At 41.4% G+C, this 17,585-nt stretch overlaps 1 protein-coding gene across 1 annotated transcript in view; it reads right to left on the bottom strand.

Moving 5' to 3' along the window:
• Sec10 (Exocyst complex component Sec10) overlaps window positions 1–10,392 on the bottom strand; it is an 83,644-nt gene extending 73,252 nt beyond the window's left edge. The window contains exon 1 of the mRNA XM_068378401.1: window positions 10,254–10,392. Coding sequence (XP_068234502.1) covers window positions 10,254–10,286 — 33 coding nt within the window. The 5' untranslated portion in view covers window positions 10,287–10,392. The remainder of the gene's footprint in view (window positions 1–10,253) is intronic.
• Between the last annotated feature and the right edge of the window lie 7,193 nt (window positions 10,393–17,585).

The following is a 17,585-nucleotide window of genomic DNA, read 5'->3' as shown; positions in this document are numbered from 1 at the left end:
AGGGACGTGATAATTTCAGCGTGGGGAGGGTTACTTAAGGTTACGACATATCTGATTTAGTATAACTAATTTGCACTAATGGGGGTGAATGGAGTTCATTGGGACAAGCGTGAACTTTCTTATTACCTGAAAAAATTGATTTCATTTATGGGGAAAATGTTGTTTATTGTGGTCTGAAATATGATATGAAGAGCTGTAGTTTTATGGTTTACAAAGTATGATTTAGTATTACATTGCCGGGAGTGAAGCTGATTGGGAAGCAAATACAGGGTTGAGACTTAGTCTTAGAGTAAGCTACGGATACAGCAGTCTAAGGGAGCGTAGCTCACCCTGGTAGGTAAGTAGATAAGGATATGGCTCCTAGGTTAGGTTAGGTATGGAGGGGAACCTTAGGTTAGATGTTCTTGTGTTTACTTAACCCTTTTAGAATATGGTTTTATCAATCAAAACTCTTAAAATTTTACACAAAATCTATCATATCCACCTACAAAAGCTCCACCTTCTGTTTCTATGCCTGAACCTACCTATGTCCACTAATATACATATCTTCCGTACCATTTTTCCGTTTAATAACAACATGAACTATGTATTTTTTTAGGAGCCTTTGTATGTCAGCGGCCAGTTCCTCCCGTGTGGATTAAAAATGAATATTAACAAACCTCAACTTTCCCCCCTAACCTAACCTACAAGCCGTGTCCTTACCTACTTACCTAACGGGGGGGGCTTACGACCCCCTACGACCACCATACTGCTGTAATCATACATGCAGGTGGCCGCTATCATACATACACTCCTTTTTTTATTATTTTAGTATGTATATGCATATCTGACACGAGTGCAATGTGTAAGATACAATAATATTTTTAGTTTCCCTATAAAAACTTTGTTTCCCGATAAACTTACTCCGTAGGTTATATTTGCAGGATGGACACGAAATCTTGAGGTTTACATCAAGATATTGGTCAGAGGCCACATATAATGGTCATAAAGGCCTAAGACACAAAATAATAGGTATTAATGTACTGTATTACAGGGCAATGTAACCTAGGACATAAACTACTTTTCACTATAGAAAAAATTCCACTCTCTTCGAAAAGGACACTCGTTCCCGTCGCAAATGAATAGTTTCAGAAATATATATACAGTATATCTATATCCAACGATAATGGGGGACCCCCAGTGGGAACTCGGGGTTTGGGTGGGGAAAACATACTGGGAAAATGTTATTTTCATTAGTAAAATAAATTTTTGAATATACTTACCCGGTGATCATATAGCTGTCAGCTCTGCTGCCCGACAGAAAAATCTAAGGACGAAATACGCCAGCGATCGCTATACAGGTGGGGGTGTACATCAACAGCGCCATCTGTCGAGCAGGTACTCAAGTACTCGATGTCAACACAGAACCAATTTTCTCCTCGGCCCACTGGGTCTCTATTGGGGAGGAAGGGTGGGTCCTTTAATTTATGATCACCGGGTAAGTATATTCAAAAATTTATTTTACTAATGAAAATAACATTTTTCAATATTAAACTTACCCGGTGATCATATAGCTGATTCACACCCAGGGGGGTGGGTAGAGACCAGCATATATGTTAACATTAAGAGCTAAGTATTTCGTATTTCATTTTAGCAGTTATTCAAAATAATAAACATAAAATTAATAAGTACCTGGTAAGGAAGTCGACTTGAACAATTACTCTGCCTTTTTTAAGTACGTCTTCCTTACTGAGCCTCGCGATCCTCATAGGATGCTGAGCGACTCCTAGGAGCTGAAGTATGAAGGGTTGCAACCCATACTAAAGGACCTCATCAAAACCTCTAATCTAGGCGCTTCTCAAGAAAGAATTTGACCACCCGCCAAATCAACCAGGATGCGAAAGGCTTCTTAGCCTTCCGGACAACCCAAAAACAACAATAAAAAGCATTTCAAGAGAAAGATTAAAAAGGTTATGGGATTAGGGGAATGTAGTGGTTGAGCCCTCACCCACTACTGCACTCGCTGCTACAAATGGTCCCAGGGTGTAGCAGTTCTCGTAAAGAGACTGGACATCTTTAAGGTAAAATGATGCGAACACTGACTTGCTTCTCCAATAGGTTGCATCCATTACACTCTGCAGAGATCTGTTTTGTTTGAAGGCCACTGAAGTTGCGACAGCTCTAACTTCATGTGTCCTTACCTTCAGCAAAGCATGGTCCTCCTCATTCAGATGGGAATGAGCTTCTCGAATCAAAAGTCTGATATAATAAGAAACTGCATTCTTCGACATTGGTAAAGAAGGTTTCTTAATGGCGCACCATAAAGCTTCTGATTGTCCACGTAATGGCTTAGTCCGTCTCAAATAGTACTTAAGAGCTCTTACCGGGCATAGTACTCTTTCTTGTTCATTTCCAACCAAATTAGCAAGGCTTGGAATATCGAACGATTTGGGCCAAGGACGAGAAAGAAGTTCGTTTTTGGCTAAAAAACCAAGCTGTAAGGAACATGTAGCCGTTTCAGATGTAAATCCAATGTTCCTGTTGAAGGCGTGTATCTCACTGACTCTTTTAGCTGTTGCTAAGCAGACGAGGAAAAGAGTTTTCAAAGTGAGATCTTTTAAAGAGGCTGATTGAAGTGGTTCGAACCTTGCTGACATAAGGAATCTTAGTACCACGTCTAAGTTCCAACCTGGTGTGGCCAACCGACGCTCCTTCGAGGTCTCAAAAGACTTAAGGAGGTCCTGTAGATCTTTGTTGTTGGAAAGATCTAAGCCTCTGTGACGGAAGACTGCTGCCAACATGCTTCTGTAACCCTTGATCGTGGGAGCTGAAAGGGATCTTTCCTTCCTTAGGTATAAAAGGAAGTCAGCTATCTGAGTTACAGAGGTACTGGTTGAGGATACTGATTTAGACTTGCACCAACTTCGGAAGACTTCCCACTTCGACTGGTAGACTTTGAGAGTGGATGTCCTCCTAGCTCTAGCAATCGCTCTGGCTGCCTCCTTCGAAAAGCCTCTAGCTCTCGAGAGTCTTTCGATAGTCTGAAGGCAGTCAGACGAAGAGCGTGGAGGTTTGGGTGTACCTTCTTTACATGCGGCTGACGCAGAAGGTCCACTCTTAGAGGAAGTGTTCTGGGAACGTCTACTAGCCATTGCAGTACCTCGGTGAACCATTCTCTCGCGGGCCAGAGGGGAGCAACCAACGTCAACCTTGTCCCTTCGTGAGAAGCGAACTTCTGCAGTACTCTGTTGACAATCTTGAACGGGGGGAACGCATAAAGGTCTAGATGGGACCAATCCAGAAGGAAGGCATCTATGTGAACTGCTGCTGGGTCCGGAATCGGTGAACAATAAATAGGGAGCCTCTTGGTCATCGAGGTTGCGAACAGATCTATGGTGGGCTGGCCCCACAATGCCCATAGTCTGTTGCATACATTCTTGTGAAGGGTCCACTCTGTTAGGATGATTTGACCCTTCCGGCTGAGGCGGTCTGCCATGACATTCATGTCGCCTTGAATGAACCTCGTTACTAGGGATATGTTTTGATCTCTTGACCAGGTGAGGAGGTCCCTTGCGATCTCGTACAACGTCATCGAATGAGTCCCTCCTTGCTTGGAGATGTACGCCAAGGCTGTGGTGTTGTCGGAGTTCAACTCCACCACCTTGCCTAGAAGGAGGGACTTGAAGCTTCTCAAGGCCAGATGAACTGCCAGTAGCTCCTTGCAGTTGATGTGCAACTCGCTTTGAACCGCATTCCACGTGCCCGACCGTTCCCGACCGTCCAATGTCGCACCCCAGCCCGTGTCCGATGCGTCCGAGAAGAGAAGGTGGTCGGGGGTCTGAACAGCCAGTGGCAGACCCTCCCTGAGGAGAATGTTGTTCTTCCACCAAGTCAGTGACGACTTCATCTTCTCGGAAATAGGAACCGAGACCGCTTCTAGCGTCTTGTCCTTTCTCCAGTGAGCAGCTAAGTGAAATTGAAGGGGACGGAGGTGTAGTCTCCCTAACGCGATGAACTGGTCCAGTGATGAAAGCGTCCCTATCAGACTCATCCACTGTCTGACTGAACATCGGTCCTTCTTCAGCATGGACTGGATGCATTCTTGGGCTTGACTGATTCTGGGGGCCGATGGAAAAGCCCGAAAAGCTTGACTCTGAATCTCCATTCCTAGGTATACTATAGTTTGGGATGGGACGAGTTGGGACTTTTCTATATTGACCAGGAGACCCAATTCCTTGGTCAGATCTAGAGTCCACTGTAGATTCTCCAGACAGCGACGACTTGACGCAGCTCTTAAAAGCCAGTCGTCCAAATAGAGGGAGGCTCTGATGTTTGCTAAATGCAGGAATTTGGCAATATTCCTCATCAGTTTGGTAAAAACTAGAGGTGCCGTGCTTAGGCCAAAGCACAGGGCTTGGAACTGGTATACAACCTTCCCGAAAACGAACCTTAGAAAAGGTTGGGAATCTGGGTGGATGGGGACGTGAAAGTAAGCGTCCTTTAGGTCTAACGAGACCATCCAGTCTTCCTTCCTGACCGATGCTAGAACCGACTTTGTCGTCTCCATGGTGAACGTCTGCTTTGTGACAAAGACATTCAGAGCACTGACGTCTAGCACCGGTCTCCACCCTCCTGTCTTCTTCGGCACTAAGAAGTAGGTTGGCCAAGGCACCAGCCGCCCGTTGAAATACTACCGCCAGAGAGTTATGGGGTCCTTTGACTGGCCAGACAGTACTACGTTGGATCCTTCTCTTTGGTTACGGTTCTTTCTCTTTGCCTACACATACGCCGAATAGTCTGGCCTATTCTTAACAGATTCTCCTCTGTCCTCACACACCTGACAACACTTGAGGTTACTAAACAATTCTTCTTCGCTCAAGGGGTTAACTACTGCACTGTATTTGTTCTGTGGCTACTTTCCTCTTAGTAAGGGTAGAAGAGACTCTTTAGCTATGGTAAGCAGCTCTTCTAGGAGAAGGACACTCCAAAATCAAACCATTGTTCTCTAGTCTTGGGTAGTGCCATAGCCTCTGTACCATGGTCTTCCACTGTCTTGGGTTAGAGTTCTCTTGCTTGAGGGTACAATCAGGCACACTATTCTATTTAATTTCTCTTCCTCTTGTTTTGTTAAAGTTTTCATAGTTTATATAGGAAATATTTATTTTAATGTTACTCTTCTTAAAATATTTTATTTTTCCTTCTTTCCTTTCCTTACTGGGCTATTTTCCCTGTTGGGGCCCCTGGGCTTATAGCATTTTGCTTTTCCAGCTAGGGTTGTAGCTTAGCAAATAATAATAATAATAATAAGAAGAAGAGGCGGTTGTAGAAGCCCGGGGATTGATGGTCCCGGACTATGACTACCGCTCCCTTTTGAAGTAAGAGAGACACCTCTTGCTGTAAAGCTAGTCTCTTGTCCTCCTCTCTGTACCTGGGAGAGAGGTCGATGGGAGTTGTTGCTAGAGGGGGCTTGTGCAAGAATGGAATCTTGTACCCCTCCCTGAGTAACTTCACAGACTGTGCGTCTGCGCCCCTGTTCTCCCAGGCCTGCCAGTAGTTCTTGAGCCTGGCTCCCACTGCTGTCTGAAGAAGGTGGCAGTCAGACTCTGCCTCTAGAGGACTTGGAACCCTTCTTCTTGCTCCCACGTTGACTTCCGGCACGAGCACCTCCTCTGCTGGAGGCTCTGCCACGAAAGGGCGGAATGAACCTTGACGCTGGAGTGTCCATCCTGGGTCTAGGCACGGAGGGCAAAGGGGTGGCTTTGCGTGCGGATGACGCCACCAGGTCATGGGTGTCTTTCTGGATCAAGGAGGCAGCAATCTCCTTGATCAACTCTTCAGGGAAGAGACACTTCGAGAGTGGAGCAAACATAAGCTCCGACTTTTGACATGGGGTGACTCCAGCTGACAAGAAGGAGCAAAGGTGATCCCGCTTCTTGAGGACCCCAGACACGAAAGAAGCCGCAAGCTCACTAGAACCATCCCGTATGGCTTTGTCCATGCAGGACATGATGAGCATGGAAGTTTCCTTATCAGAAGGGGAGGTCTTCCTGCTCAACGCTCCCAAACACCAGTCCAAGAAGTTAAAGACTTCGAATGCACGGAAAACTCCCTTCATAAGATGGTCCATATCCGAAGGAGTCCAGCAAATCTTGGAGCGTCTCATAGCCAGCCTGCGGGGAGAGTCTACCAGACTTGAGAAGTCGCCCTGGGCAGAGGCAGGAACTCCCAAGCCGAGAACTTCTCCCGTGGCATACCAGACGCTAGATCTGGAAGCAAGCTTGACCGGGGGAAACATGAAGGATGTCTTGCCAAGTTGCTTTTTGGACTGCAACCACTCTCCCAGTACCCTTAAAGCTCTCTTGGACGAGCGAGCGAGTACGAGCTTCGTAAAGGCAGGTGCTGCTGACTGCATGCCTAAAGCGAACTCAGAGGGAGGCGAGCGTGGTGCTGCAGACACAAACTGATCCGGATATAAATCCTTGAACAGCGCAAGCACTTTCCTAAAGTCTAAGGAGGGAGGCGTGGTCTTGGGTTCTTCGATGTCCGAGTGTTGGTCGTCAAGATGTGCAGCTTCGTCATCATCAGAGATTCCATCGTCTGAATGTTGAGGAGGAAGAGGCAACGGAGTAGGTACAAGCTGGACGGCTGAGTCCGGCAGCACGGGTGCATGCGTGGCTGCACTGGACCCAACGTCATGCCACTGTTGGTCAGTCTGAGAACTGGCAACAACCAAAGCTGAGTGGGTGTGCAAAGCGTCTACTCCCGACTGTGGAAGGATAGCAGAGACCACCGTGGGTTGCGGAGACTGACGCACCGCGTCAAAACACGGCAGCTTAACTCCACCCTCCTGTTGTTGTGGTAGCTCACGAACGGCAACGGAGGGTTCCGTGCGTCTGTGAACGTCAGCATGCGTCTGGCAGGGTAGACTGCGCATGGGTGGAGGAGCTCTCACAGCTGGAGTGTGGGAGCAGGCAGCCTCAGCGTCTGCTGGGCGCACAACCGTGGCAGGTTGTAGGCTAACGGGTGCAGCGTCAACCTTCTCCGCACGAAACTCCTGCATAACAGCAGCTAACTGAGTCTGCATAGACTGCAGCAAAGACCACTTAGGGTCTACAAAAGCGGGTGCGGCAACAGACGGAGTTACTGTCCGTTGTGACTGAGGGTCTAAAACAGCGGGTGCGGCAACAGACGGAGTTACTGCCTGTTGCGGTACCACTTTGCCTCTCTTAGGAGGTGTGCAGTCGTCGGAGGACTGCAGCGAGTCCGAACTGACCCAGTGGCTACACCTGGGCCGTTGGACTTGCTCGGAAGGGACCTTACGTTTAAGAGGCCGTGAGACCTTGGTCCATCGTTTCTGTCGAGAAACCTCTTCCGCAGACGAGGAATAAACGGGCTCACTCGTCTTCTTGTGGGTGGGACGATCTAGGAAAGATATGTCCGAAACCACGGAGGGAACGTCTGTCCGCTGATTAAAGCCTGTCGAACCCTTTGGTCGTACGACATTGCTTCTCCCCTGGGCTTGGGAGCTTGCAAGAGGTCCCGGACTGGGAGGACGACAGGCACGAACAGACGCACCCTCATGCGTAACACTGACACTTTTCACTGCACTGACACTCACTTCACTTCCCACTGCACTTTTACCTTTCAACTCCCTGACGTCAGCCATGAGTTGATTGCGGTCATTCGCCAATGACTCGACTCTCTCACCTAGAGCCTAGGTGGCACGCATCATATCTGCCATTGAAGGTTGATGAGAGCTAGCAGGGGGGTCGGGTGCAACCACTACAGGGGAAGGAATAGGTTGAGGGGCATGGGGAGAGGAAAAATCAATTGAGCGAGACGAACTCCTCCTGATCCTATCCTTCTCTAGCCTAGCCTACGTGCATATTTCAGGAATTCTTGAAACCCGAATTCCGAAAGCCCAACGCATTCCTCACATCGATCTTCCAATTGACAGGCTTTACCCCTACAATTGGAACAAACGGTGTGCGGATCGATAGAGGCCTTCGGAAGACGCCTAGAACAGTCCCTAGCGCTACACTTCCTGTACTTGGGGACTTGAGAAGGGTCAGACATCTTGAATTAGTCAAAGGGGGGAATTCAAAATCTATCCAAGTCGTCAACAAATAATCCAAAATCCAAAAAAGAATGCAAGGAAGTATTGAAGATAACTTCTGCACAGCGATAGCTAATAACCAGAAATGAATACTTCACCAAATAACGTGAAAATCAATCCAGAAAACAACAGCGTATTCAATAGGTCTTGCCGGTGGCACGACAGAGAGAAAATTGGTTCTGTGTTGACATCGAGTACTTGAGTACCTGCTCGACAGATGGCGCTGTTGATGTACACCCCCACCTGTATAGCGATCGCTGGCGTATTTCGTCCTTAGGTTTTTCTGTCGGGCAGCAGAGCTGACAGCTATATGATCACCGGGTAAGTTTAATATTGAAAAATGGTATATAATGGTAAAATAAGCCTTTTCTTCTCTATACATTACCTCCTTGGATGTACAGGTATAATAAATTGATGAAAAAATACAGTAATATTGAGCTGCGCAATCTAACATTATCAATGTTAGAGTAACATGCTAAATATTAGCAGTGTTTTTCATTTATTTTTTTGTCATTCTACTGGTCGGTTGTAGTCGCTCTCGTTCGTTCATCTGTACATAGCAGGTTTTGACCTTCTGCGCATAAACTCCCCCCCCCCCCTGCGCATAGACTCCTCCTCCACCAATAGGATTTCTTCTTCTCTAGCCACCAAAGTTATCTATTCGACCACCCGCTTTAATCAAGTATATGACTTGATCCAGTACAACTATACCATTCCTTCTCTGTAATACCTTCGTATACATATTACGTTTGACCCCAGTATTATTTGTTTTATTATCCGATGCCTTATACTGTAAAATCACCTCGTTTTATATTCCAATTAAATATATATTTATCATACACTCCATTTTATCTTGCTATATTACTTTCATACATTTTTTTATTACCTTGTCACACCCCAATTTCACATAGCCTAAATACTTGCTCTGGACAAGTTTCCCATTCTAGTTCTTTCATGTTTACTCTCTAGACTCCGTTGTTTTTCCATTAACCAATCACGAACCCATACGTATGGAAAGTTTGCACAGGGGGTGGGGGTTAATATTTCCCTAACCCTTTCCCTTATCTCTTCATACCCCTTCCAACAAATCCTTTAATGTGGAAACCTTTGTCCAAGTCAGGCCTTTGTTATTTCAAGTGGTTTTTTTTCGTATTTTGCGATGGAAGTTATAGAAATACTTAAAAGGATTTACTAAATTTCATGGCGAATTTTCTGATACGTCAACCAATGTTGATAATTTCCTTAAATCACATAATGTAATACCACATCGTTTGCAGTATCCCAAGTGCCGTTCATACAAGTTAAGACGTCACAGTCTCAACACCCCGGTGACCCACAAGTTTCGTCGTCCGGGTCATAAAGTAAGTCATTAATTTCTTTAATTTAAATGTTCTTAGCTGTTCGCAGCTCAATATTACCGATTACCAGTACAAGTTTGTGACCAGGGAAGGGGGTCCGGGGGCTTGCCCCCGGCTAGGGGTTGTGACCTTGGAACTACTAGGTTAGGTTAGGTGGGTTTGTTAGGTTCTGTACCCTTTCATATATTGTGTAAAGGGTATATGGAAAAAAACTTTCAAATACACATGGTAATATTAGCGTAGCATTGCTAACGTTAGAAATGTCAGCGTAACATTGCTATACGCTAATGTTAGTGTGCGCAGTACATACGTTCTTGATGAGTGAAGTGAGGACGGAATTTGAACAAGAGCCATTATATCTAAACATTTTAACAGAAAATATATGTTTTCCTGTAAAATATATAATGTGATTTAACTGGTTTTCACCTTCATTTCATCAGCAACAACAGCAAACAGTTCGGCTACTTGCAGTCGAACTGGTTGTTCTGTTTGTTGGACGGTTGAAATGAAGGTCAAATTCGGTTAAATCACGTCATTTCCTACAGGAACCCATATCTTTTCTGTTCGAAATGAGAATCTGTAATACAGTGCAACTTTACCAAATAATATAATGGAAAATTACGATCAATGTATTTGACGAAAAATTAAAGAACCATGACATTACGAACTCTTGGGGCCTATAGCCTATTTTCAGTTTAGCCCTTGACAATGCTCTTCTATCATGTATAATCAATTTTGTACCATCAGCATTGACAAATAACATATAAACTTTATATTAATCATAATATTGTAATACTGACCTGTTCTAACTCTTGAATGTATTGGTTTAACATAATTCTAAATGAGGACAGACGAAAGCGTCAAATCTCTGTTGTTTTGGTGCATTGGTCGGCTATTATAAGGATACAAAGAATTGGCTGCTTATCTAGCAAGTTGAGGCCGTGCCAAATTGCGAAAAAATTTTAAGCAAAAATGGAAAAAATGGAGATATAATATAAAGTCAGATGGTAATCATTAAACTAGTATACTGTTCAGGGATTTGTGGTAATTTAGGACAAATGTCAAACAGTAAAAAGAATTACAAAATGCATGTCCATGCAATATTTTAATCTTTCTACAAATGCCATGTTCGAAAGTTAAATATGTTTTGATCTCGATAACATATCTAAAAGTTTACTACTTCATAATTTCACGATTTTATGACAAAATAGTTTTCTTTGAATACTTAGTGCGAGTATGAAGAAATTGTATGTATTGAATCAATTTTATCAAATGTCAACACCCATTTTGACGATAACCAAAACGATTTTCAGGAAATTTTACAATTGTTAAATCTAAATAAAATAAATTAATACGTAACACAAAATACAGGAAATTAAACTAACAATTAATTATTTTACTGTTATTTATATTTTGATGTAGAGAATTATTATTATTATTATTATTATTATTATTATTATTATTATTATTATTATTATTATTATTATTATTATTATTATTATTATTATTATTATTTGCCAAGCTACAAACAACCAAAATATCATCAGTAAAATAAGAGACAGTTCCACCTATGGTGAGATCCCTTTTATAATTTCTTGCCGCCCAAGAACTGATACCCTATGCGAGCACATTATTATTATTATTATTATTATTATTATTATTATTATTATTATTATTATTATTATTATTATTATTATTATTATTATTGAGCTACAACACTAATTGGAAAAGCAGGATGCTATAAGCCCAGGGGCCTCAACAGGGAAAATAGCCCAGTGAGGAAACAAGGAAAAATAAAGTATTTTAAGAACAGTAACAACATTAAAATAAATATTTCCTACATAAACTATAAAACAGCAAAATAAGAGGAAGAGAAATAAGATAGAATCTTGTGCCCGAGTGTATCATCAAGCAAGATAACTCTAACCCAAGATAGTGGAAAACCATGGTACAGAGGCTATGACACTACCTAAGACTAGAGAACAATGGTTTGATTTTGGAGTGGCCTTCTCCTAGAAGAGCTGCTTACCATAGCTATTCTTCTATCCTTACCAAGAGGAAAGTAGCCACTGAACAATTACAGTGCAGTAGTGAACCCCTATGGTGAAGAAGAATTGTTTGGTAATATCAGTGTTGTTATGTGTATGAGGACAGGGGAGAATTTGAAAAGAATAAACCAGACTATTCGGTGTATGTGTCGGCAAAGGGAAAGTGATCCGTAACCCTTGGAGAAGGATCCAATGTAATACTGTCTGACCAGTCAAAGGACCCCATAACTCACTAGCGGTAGTATCTCAACGAATGGCTGGTGCCCTGGCTAACCTACTACCTACAAAGAAGATCTCTAATTAATACTTAATCATTTAAACTTACAAAAGCTGTAACATGATGCAAAATAATGAAGTAAAGAAGGATTTGATTTCTTAGTTACATGCGCAGACAAAATGCAAAGGTCCTGTAGAGAGTAGGGTTCCACTGCAGTATAGGAACAGAAAAGCAGTCCTTAAAGTAAGTTCAAATTACCATATGAAACTCATGTGCACCAAGTTTGCACAAAAGCATTAAAGCAAGCAAGAAGGAAATGTGATCGACCAAAACTAAGATTTATTAACATCAGTAACAACATTAAAGAGATAAGCCATAATCTATGAAAATGAGACATGCTAACCTCTTCAGCAATAGGAGTCGTAACAAGTTTGGTCTTCTGAAGCTCCACGAATCCACCGGTTCAACTACCAGACTTGAAATATCATTCCAAAATTTTATCACAGCTGGGTTGAAATTTATTGATTACTTTGTAATATAGAGAATTATGCTCGAGAAGGCAATACTCTTAGAATTAACTGTCTGTATCTAGTACTACCTACAGGATGGGAAGTCTACAGTCTGGGAAGATCTTAACGCAAAGAACGATCAGGAATATGAAAAATCTTATGCAACAAGCAAAAGGAATTTACTGAACGACAGAGCCAGAGATTAATATGCAGATTTGGAAAAAAAGGATTTAATAGAGAGTAAGATTTTGTCCAATATATTAAGATGAGAGTCAGCGACTGAAGACCAGAGAGGAGAACAATATTCAAAACATGGCAGTAGGAAATAATTAAAACTTTTCCTCATGATAATTTATCAAAAATCTTGAAAGACTTTCTCAATATACACTTTTTTGTATGACAGGAGCAACAAAACATATAGCTAGAAATTCCTTTTATATTTAATGGGAGTTATGCTCGGCTGAAATAATTGCAGAAATAAGCACCTTGTCAAAATTATGACACGCCTGGCTGGATTTCAATGTTTGTTGATGTCGAAGAAATACAACTAAGCTGGTCAACTAAATGTTTATTCTATGCTCTCGGTTGTTTTTCGATGTGCATAGCTTTGAAGTTCCACCGATTCAGTTGTTCACCTACGAAGATCATTCCACAATCTGATCCCAGCTGGAATAAAACTTCTAGAATACTGATTGGCGTTGAGTCTTATGACGGAGAAGGCAAGATTGTTAAGGTTAACTGCAGACCTAGTACATTACTATATACAAGATGGTAGAGTCTGGGAAGATATAACTACAAAGGAGTGTCAAAATTATAAAATTCTTATCTAACATAAATAATGAACTAACAGAACGTCGAAGAATAAGGAATCTAAAAGACTGCTAGTTTTTATCCAACAAACCAAGAATAGAGTCAGCAGCTCACGACCAGGCAGGAGAACATTACTCGAAGCATGGTAAAATGAAACATCTAAAACATATCCTAATGGTTGTGGTGGTCTAGTGGTAACGTCCTTGCCTGGTGATTGCCAAACTGGGGTTCGAGTCCCGCTCAGACTCGTTAGTGCCTTTGGTGGCTTCAATCTCACCATCCTTTTGAGCTAAGGATTGGGGTTTTGGGTAAAGCCTATCTGTCTACCTGCTGAGTCATCAGCAGCCATTGCCTGGCGCTCCTTGGTACTACATTGGGTGGATAGTAGGCTTAGTCGCTGATCATATGTAATATGGTCAGTCTCTTGGGGATTGTCCTGCTTGATAGGACAATGACACTGTCCCTTGCCTCTGCCATTCATGAGTGGCCTTAAAATCTTAAAATATTTTCTCACGTGTGTTATTTTTTTGTCTAATTGAAGAAGAAACAGACAATTAAGGGATTCATCAACAATAGGATTACAGTCAGGAGATGAAATTGATTCGAAGAGTAGCACCATCTGGTTATGCAACAAGCTTGCTTTCTAGGCTAAACCCCATGAAAAGCAATGGACCGAGAACAATACCCTAAGGAACATCATATACAACAATTTTTTTTAGTAACTTTGGTGTCCATCAATCACTACTTTTTCCAAATCATGATATAAAAAGTCAATAACGATACTATGAAATGACCTACCTATCCCATGTGCCCAAAATGGGAAAAAGGGCCTCGTGATTAGCCCTGTCAAAGGAAGTGCTTAAATAAAGGTCAATCATACTAACTTCCTGACCACAATTAAGGGATTCTTGTACACTACTGGAGATTGTAATAAGGACATCACATGCTCCAAGGCTCCTTGAACATCTACGTTTTTTATATATTTCGTTTGTTCCCCATTTCTGGATAATTAAAAGACTTCAGCGTACAATTTCATAAACGTCATTCCTACTTTTATTGATAATTAACATCAGGAGTGTGGGACATGGCAAAGACCCCATTTATTTAGGGCTATGAATGCGTACTTCCTGCCATGATCTGCTGACGTCATCACCTCCCCTTTCCGTGTAAGCTTCGTGACATCAATTCTGTATAAGCTAGACTATATTTAACTAAATTCTTAGACCGTTGCATTCAGCATGTGCGAGTTCGCACGTACTCATACACATACTGTTTGAAGGTTTAAAGGCTGCTCATGAATGTCAGAGGCAAAGGATAGTGACATTGCCCTATCAAGCAGGATAATGACTTAGAGATTAACCGTGTATGCATATGACCAGTGCCTAAGTCCCCTCTTCACCCAAGCTAGGACCAAAGAGGGCCAGGCAATGGCTGCTTATGACTCAGCAGTTAGACCTATAGGCTCCCCCAAACCCTCCACCCTTAGCTCACAAGGATGGTGAGGTTAAAGTGACCAGAGGAACTAACGAATTTGAAGTGGGACTCGAACCCCAGTCTGGCGTTCACCAGTTAGGGAAGTTACCATGGAAAAAATATATGAAAAAAAAATGGTCTAAATTAATTTTATCTGGAAAGGTAAAAGCTTCAATTATTGTTTATTATCAGAGCTCCCTTGATCCAGTGTCAAGTAATTATGAATGACTTTAATTAATTATGTACACAAATATAGTTACATTGAGATCTCTATTTGACATAGAAATGTGTTTCAGATTAAATAAATCACAAGTTAGAATACTTTAAATCATAGATTTTTACCGTTAAGGTTAAATATTTTAAAATAGATTATTGCTATTACCATCTTTGCAAAGAAAACAAGCCTAGATAAACCATGGAAGAAAGATTGGCGAATAATCCATTATATATATATATATATATATATATATATATATATATATATATATATATATATATATGTATATATATAATATATGTATATATATATATATATATATATGTGTGTGTGTGTGTGCGTGTGTATATATACATACAATATATATATATATATATATATATATATATATATATAAATTATATATATAATTCATCTCTAAAGGCCTCTCTATCTTAACTGACTCGTCAAAAAAGAATATATATATATATATATATATATATATATATATATATATATATATATATATAAATATATATGTATATATATATATATATATATATATATAAATATTTATTTTCTTTATTTATCTTTAAAGGCCTTTTTATCTAGGCTGACTCGTCAAAAAAATATCATAACCCGTTATCATGACCTCTAGAGTAGGCCTATGTAAAACGGAGAGCAAAAAATCCTACCGATAAAATTTGTATTGATTAGATATCCGGTTTTTTTTCGTTTATTTCTTTACTTCATCATAGATATATTTTTTGGTATTTAATATATTCCAATTCTGTGATTGGTTTAGAATAACAAATACAATTATTCATCTTTTTTTTTAACCTATCTGCTGAGGAGGTCAGCTTTGAATGTTATCTGGCTCAAGGTTCTGAATGAGACTAGAGTCAAGGTAACGAGACGCTCCATATTTGATGGGATTGTCCCATATTTATGGCATTTATCCCGTGTCCTGTATTACCCCTTCCCGGGAAGCCTTGTGTCCCGTATTTTCAATATAAAAAAACTATACTGACTGTTCTACATAATATTACAAAGTCCATGAGGAGGATAAACAACATAGGTGACAACACATTCCCTTGGAGTACTCCTCTGTTCACTGGAATTCCATAACAACGCAGGACTCTCCACAAAACTATACTGAAGGCAAAATAAAGGTGTCTTGTTTAAGTTCCAGTTTCATTAGAATATACTCACCGGAACATCCGATGTGCAAGCTCAACCACAGCAATGGCTTCCCCAGTAAACAGCTTAAACTCACAGTCCCGGTCTGGGATCGATCTGCTGCCATATGAATGCTTGGCAAACACGTTACCACTGTACATGACCTAACTAGTGCATAATGTGGTGGCCGATGTAGTAACGTCTCTGACTGTGGCCTGACTGGTAACGTCTCTACCTGGTATTTGCCAGTCGGGGGTTCGAGTCCCGCTCAGACTCGTTAGTGCCATTAGTGTCTGCAACCTTACCATCCTTGTGAGCTAAGGTTGGGGGGTTTGGGGGAGCCTATAGGTCTATCTGCTGAGTCATCAGCAGCCACTGCCTGTCCCCCCCCCCTTGGTCCTAGCTTGGGTGGAGAGGAGGCTTGGGCGCTGATTATATGTATATATGGTCAGTCTCTAGGGCATTGTCCTGATTGCTAGGGGAATGTCACTGTCCCTTGCCTCTGCCATTCATGAGCGACCTTTAAAACCTTTAAAAACTCGGGGTTCGAGTCCTCCTCAAACTCGTTAGTTTCTTTGGTCCCTGCAACCTCACCATCCTTGTGAGCTAAAGATGGGGGTGTTTGGGGAAGCCTATAGATCTATCTGCTGAGACATCAGCAGCTATTGCCTGGCCTTCCTTGGTCCTAACTTGGATGGAGAGGGGGTTTGGGCGCTGATCATATGTATAGTATATATGTTCAGTGTCTAGGGCATTGTCATGCTTGGTAGGGTAATGTCACTGTCCCTTGCCTCTGCCATTCACGAGTGTCCTTTAAACTTTAAACTTCTCCTTACAATACTATTGATGGACAAAGGTTGTAAATTCATTTCCTGATGTTGAGTAAAGTTGAAAGTGTAAGCCTACAATAGGCCTATTTGGTGATCAGGGTAAAGAAACTTTAATTGAGAATGTCCATTCCGACTGTATTGTCATGATAGGCACAGTCAACTAACATTCTCAACAAGTTTGATTTCACAAATTGATGAATTTCAGATCTATAGCCTAGCGTTTGGGTCTATGAGTCTGTTCAAAGTCTGCAGTCACACTATATATATATATATATATATATATATATATATATATATATATATATATATATATATATATATATATATATATATATATATATATACAGTCAAACACTTTCACTTCAGTTGGTTTAGAGATTATGTTGACTTTATACCTGCACGAGCTCTTGTTTACAGAGCAGCCAACAGAAAAAAAAAATCCACTCTCTCTGCCTCGTTAGAAAAAAAAAATCCACTTTCTGCTTCACTGGACACATTAGGTTTGCCAAGAGTAAAGTCGGTTTGATCAGCACTTCGAACAATTAGATTCGTCTTGACTACACCATCATAAAAATCTAGAAAAGCTTGACGTAGGGCATATAAAACTGAATTAGTCAATTTTACACTGCTTCTTTTAATTATTATAACCTTTATAATTATGACCACCCGTTGAGATACTACTGCTAGAGAGTGATGGGGTCCTTTGACTGGCCATACAGTACTTCATTGGATCCTTCTCTCTGGTTACGGTTCACATACACCGAATATTCAGGCCTACTCTTTACAGAATCTCCTCTGTCCTCATACACCTGACAACACTGAGAATACCAAACAATTCTTCTTTACCCAAGGGGTTAACTACTGCACTGT

The sequence above is a fragment of the Palaemon carinicauda genome, chromosome 8, assembly GCF_036898095.1.
Source record: "Palaemon carinicauda isolate YSFRI2023 chromosome 8, ASM3689809v2, whole genome shotgun sequence".
Lineage (NCBI taxonomy): Eukaryota > Metazoa > Arthropoda > Malacostraca > Decapoda > Palaemonidae > Palaemon > Palaemon carinicauda.
This window is presented reverse-complemented; position numbering and strand designations above follow the sequence as displayed.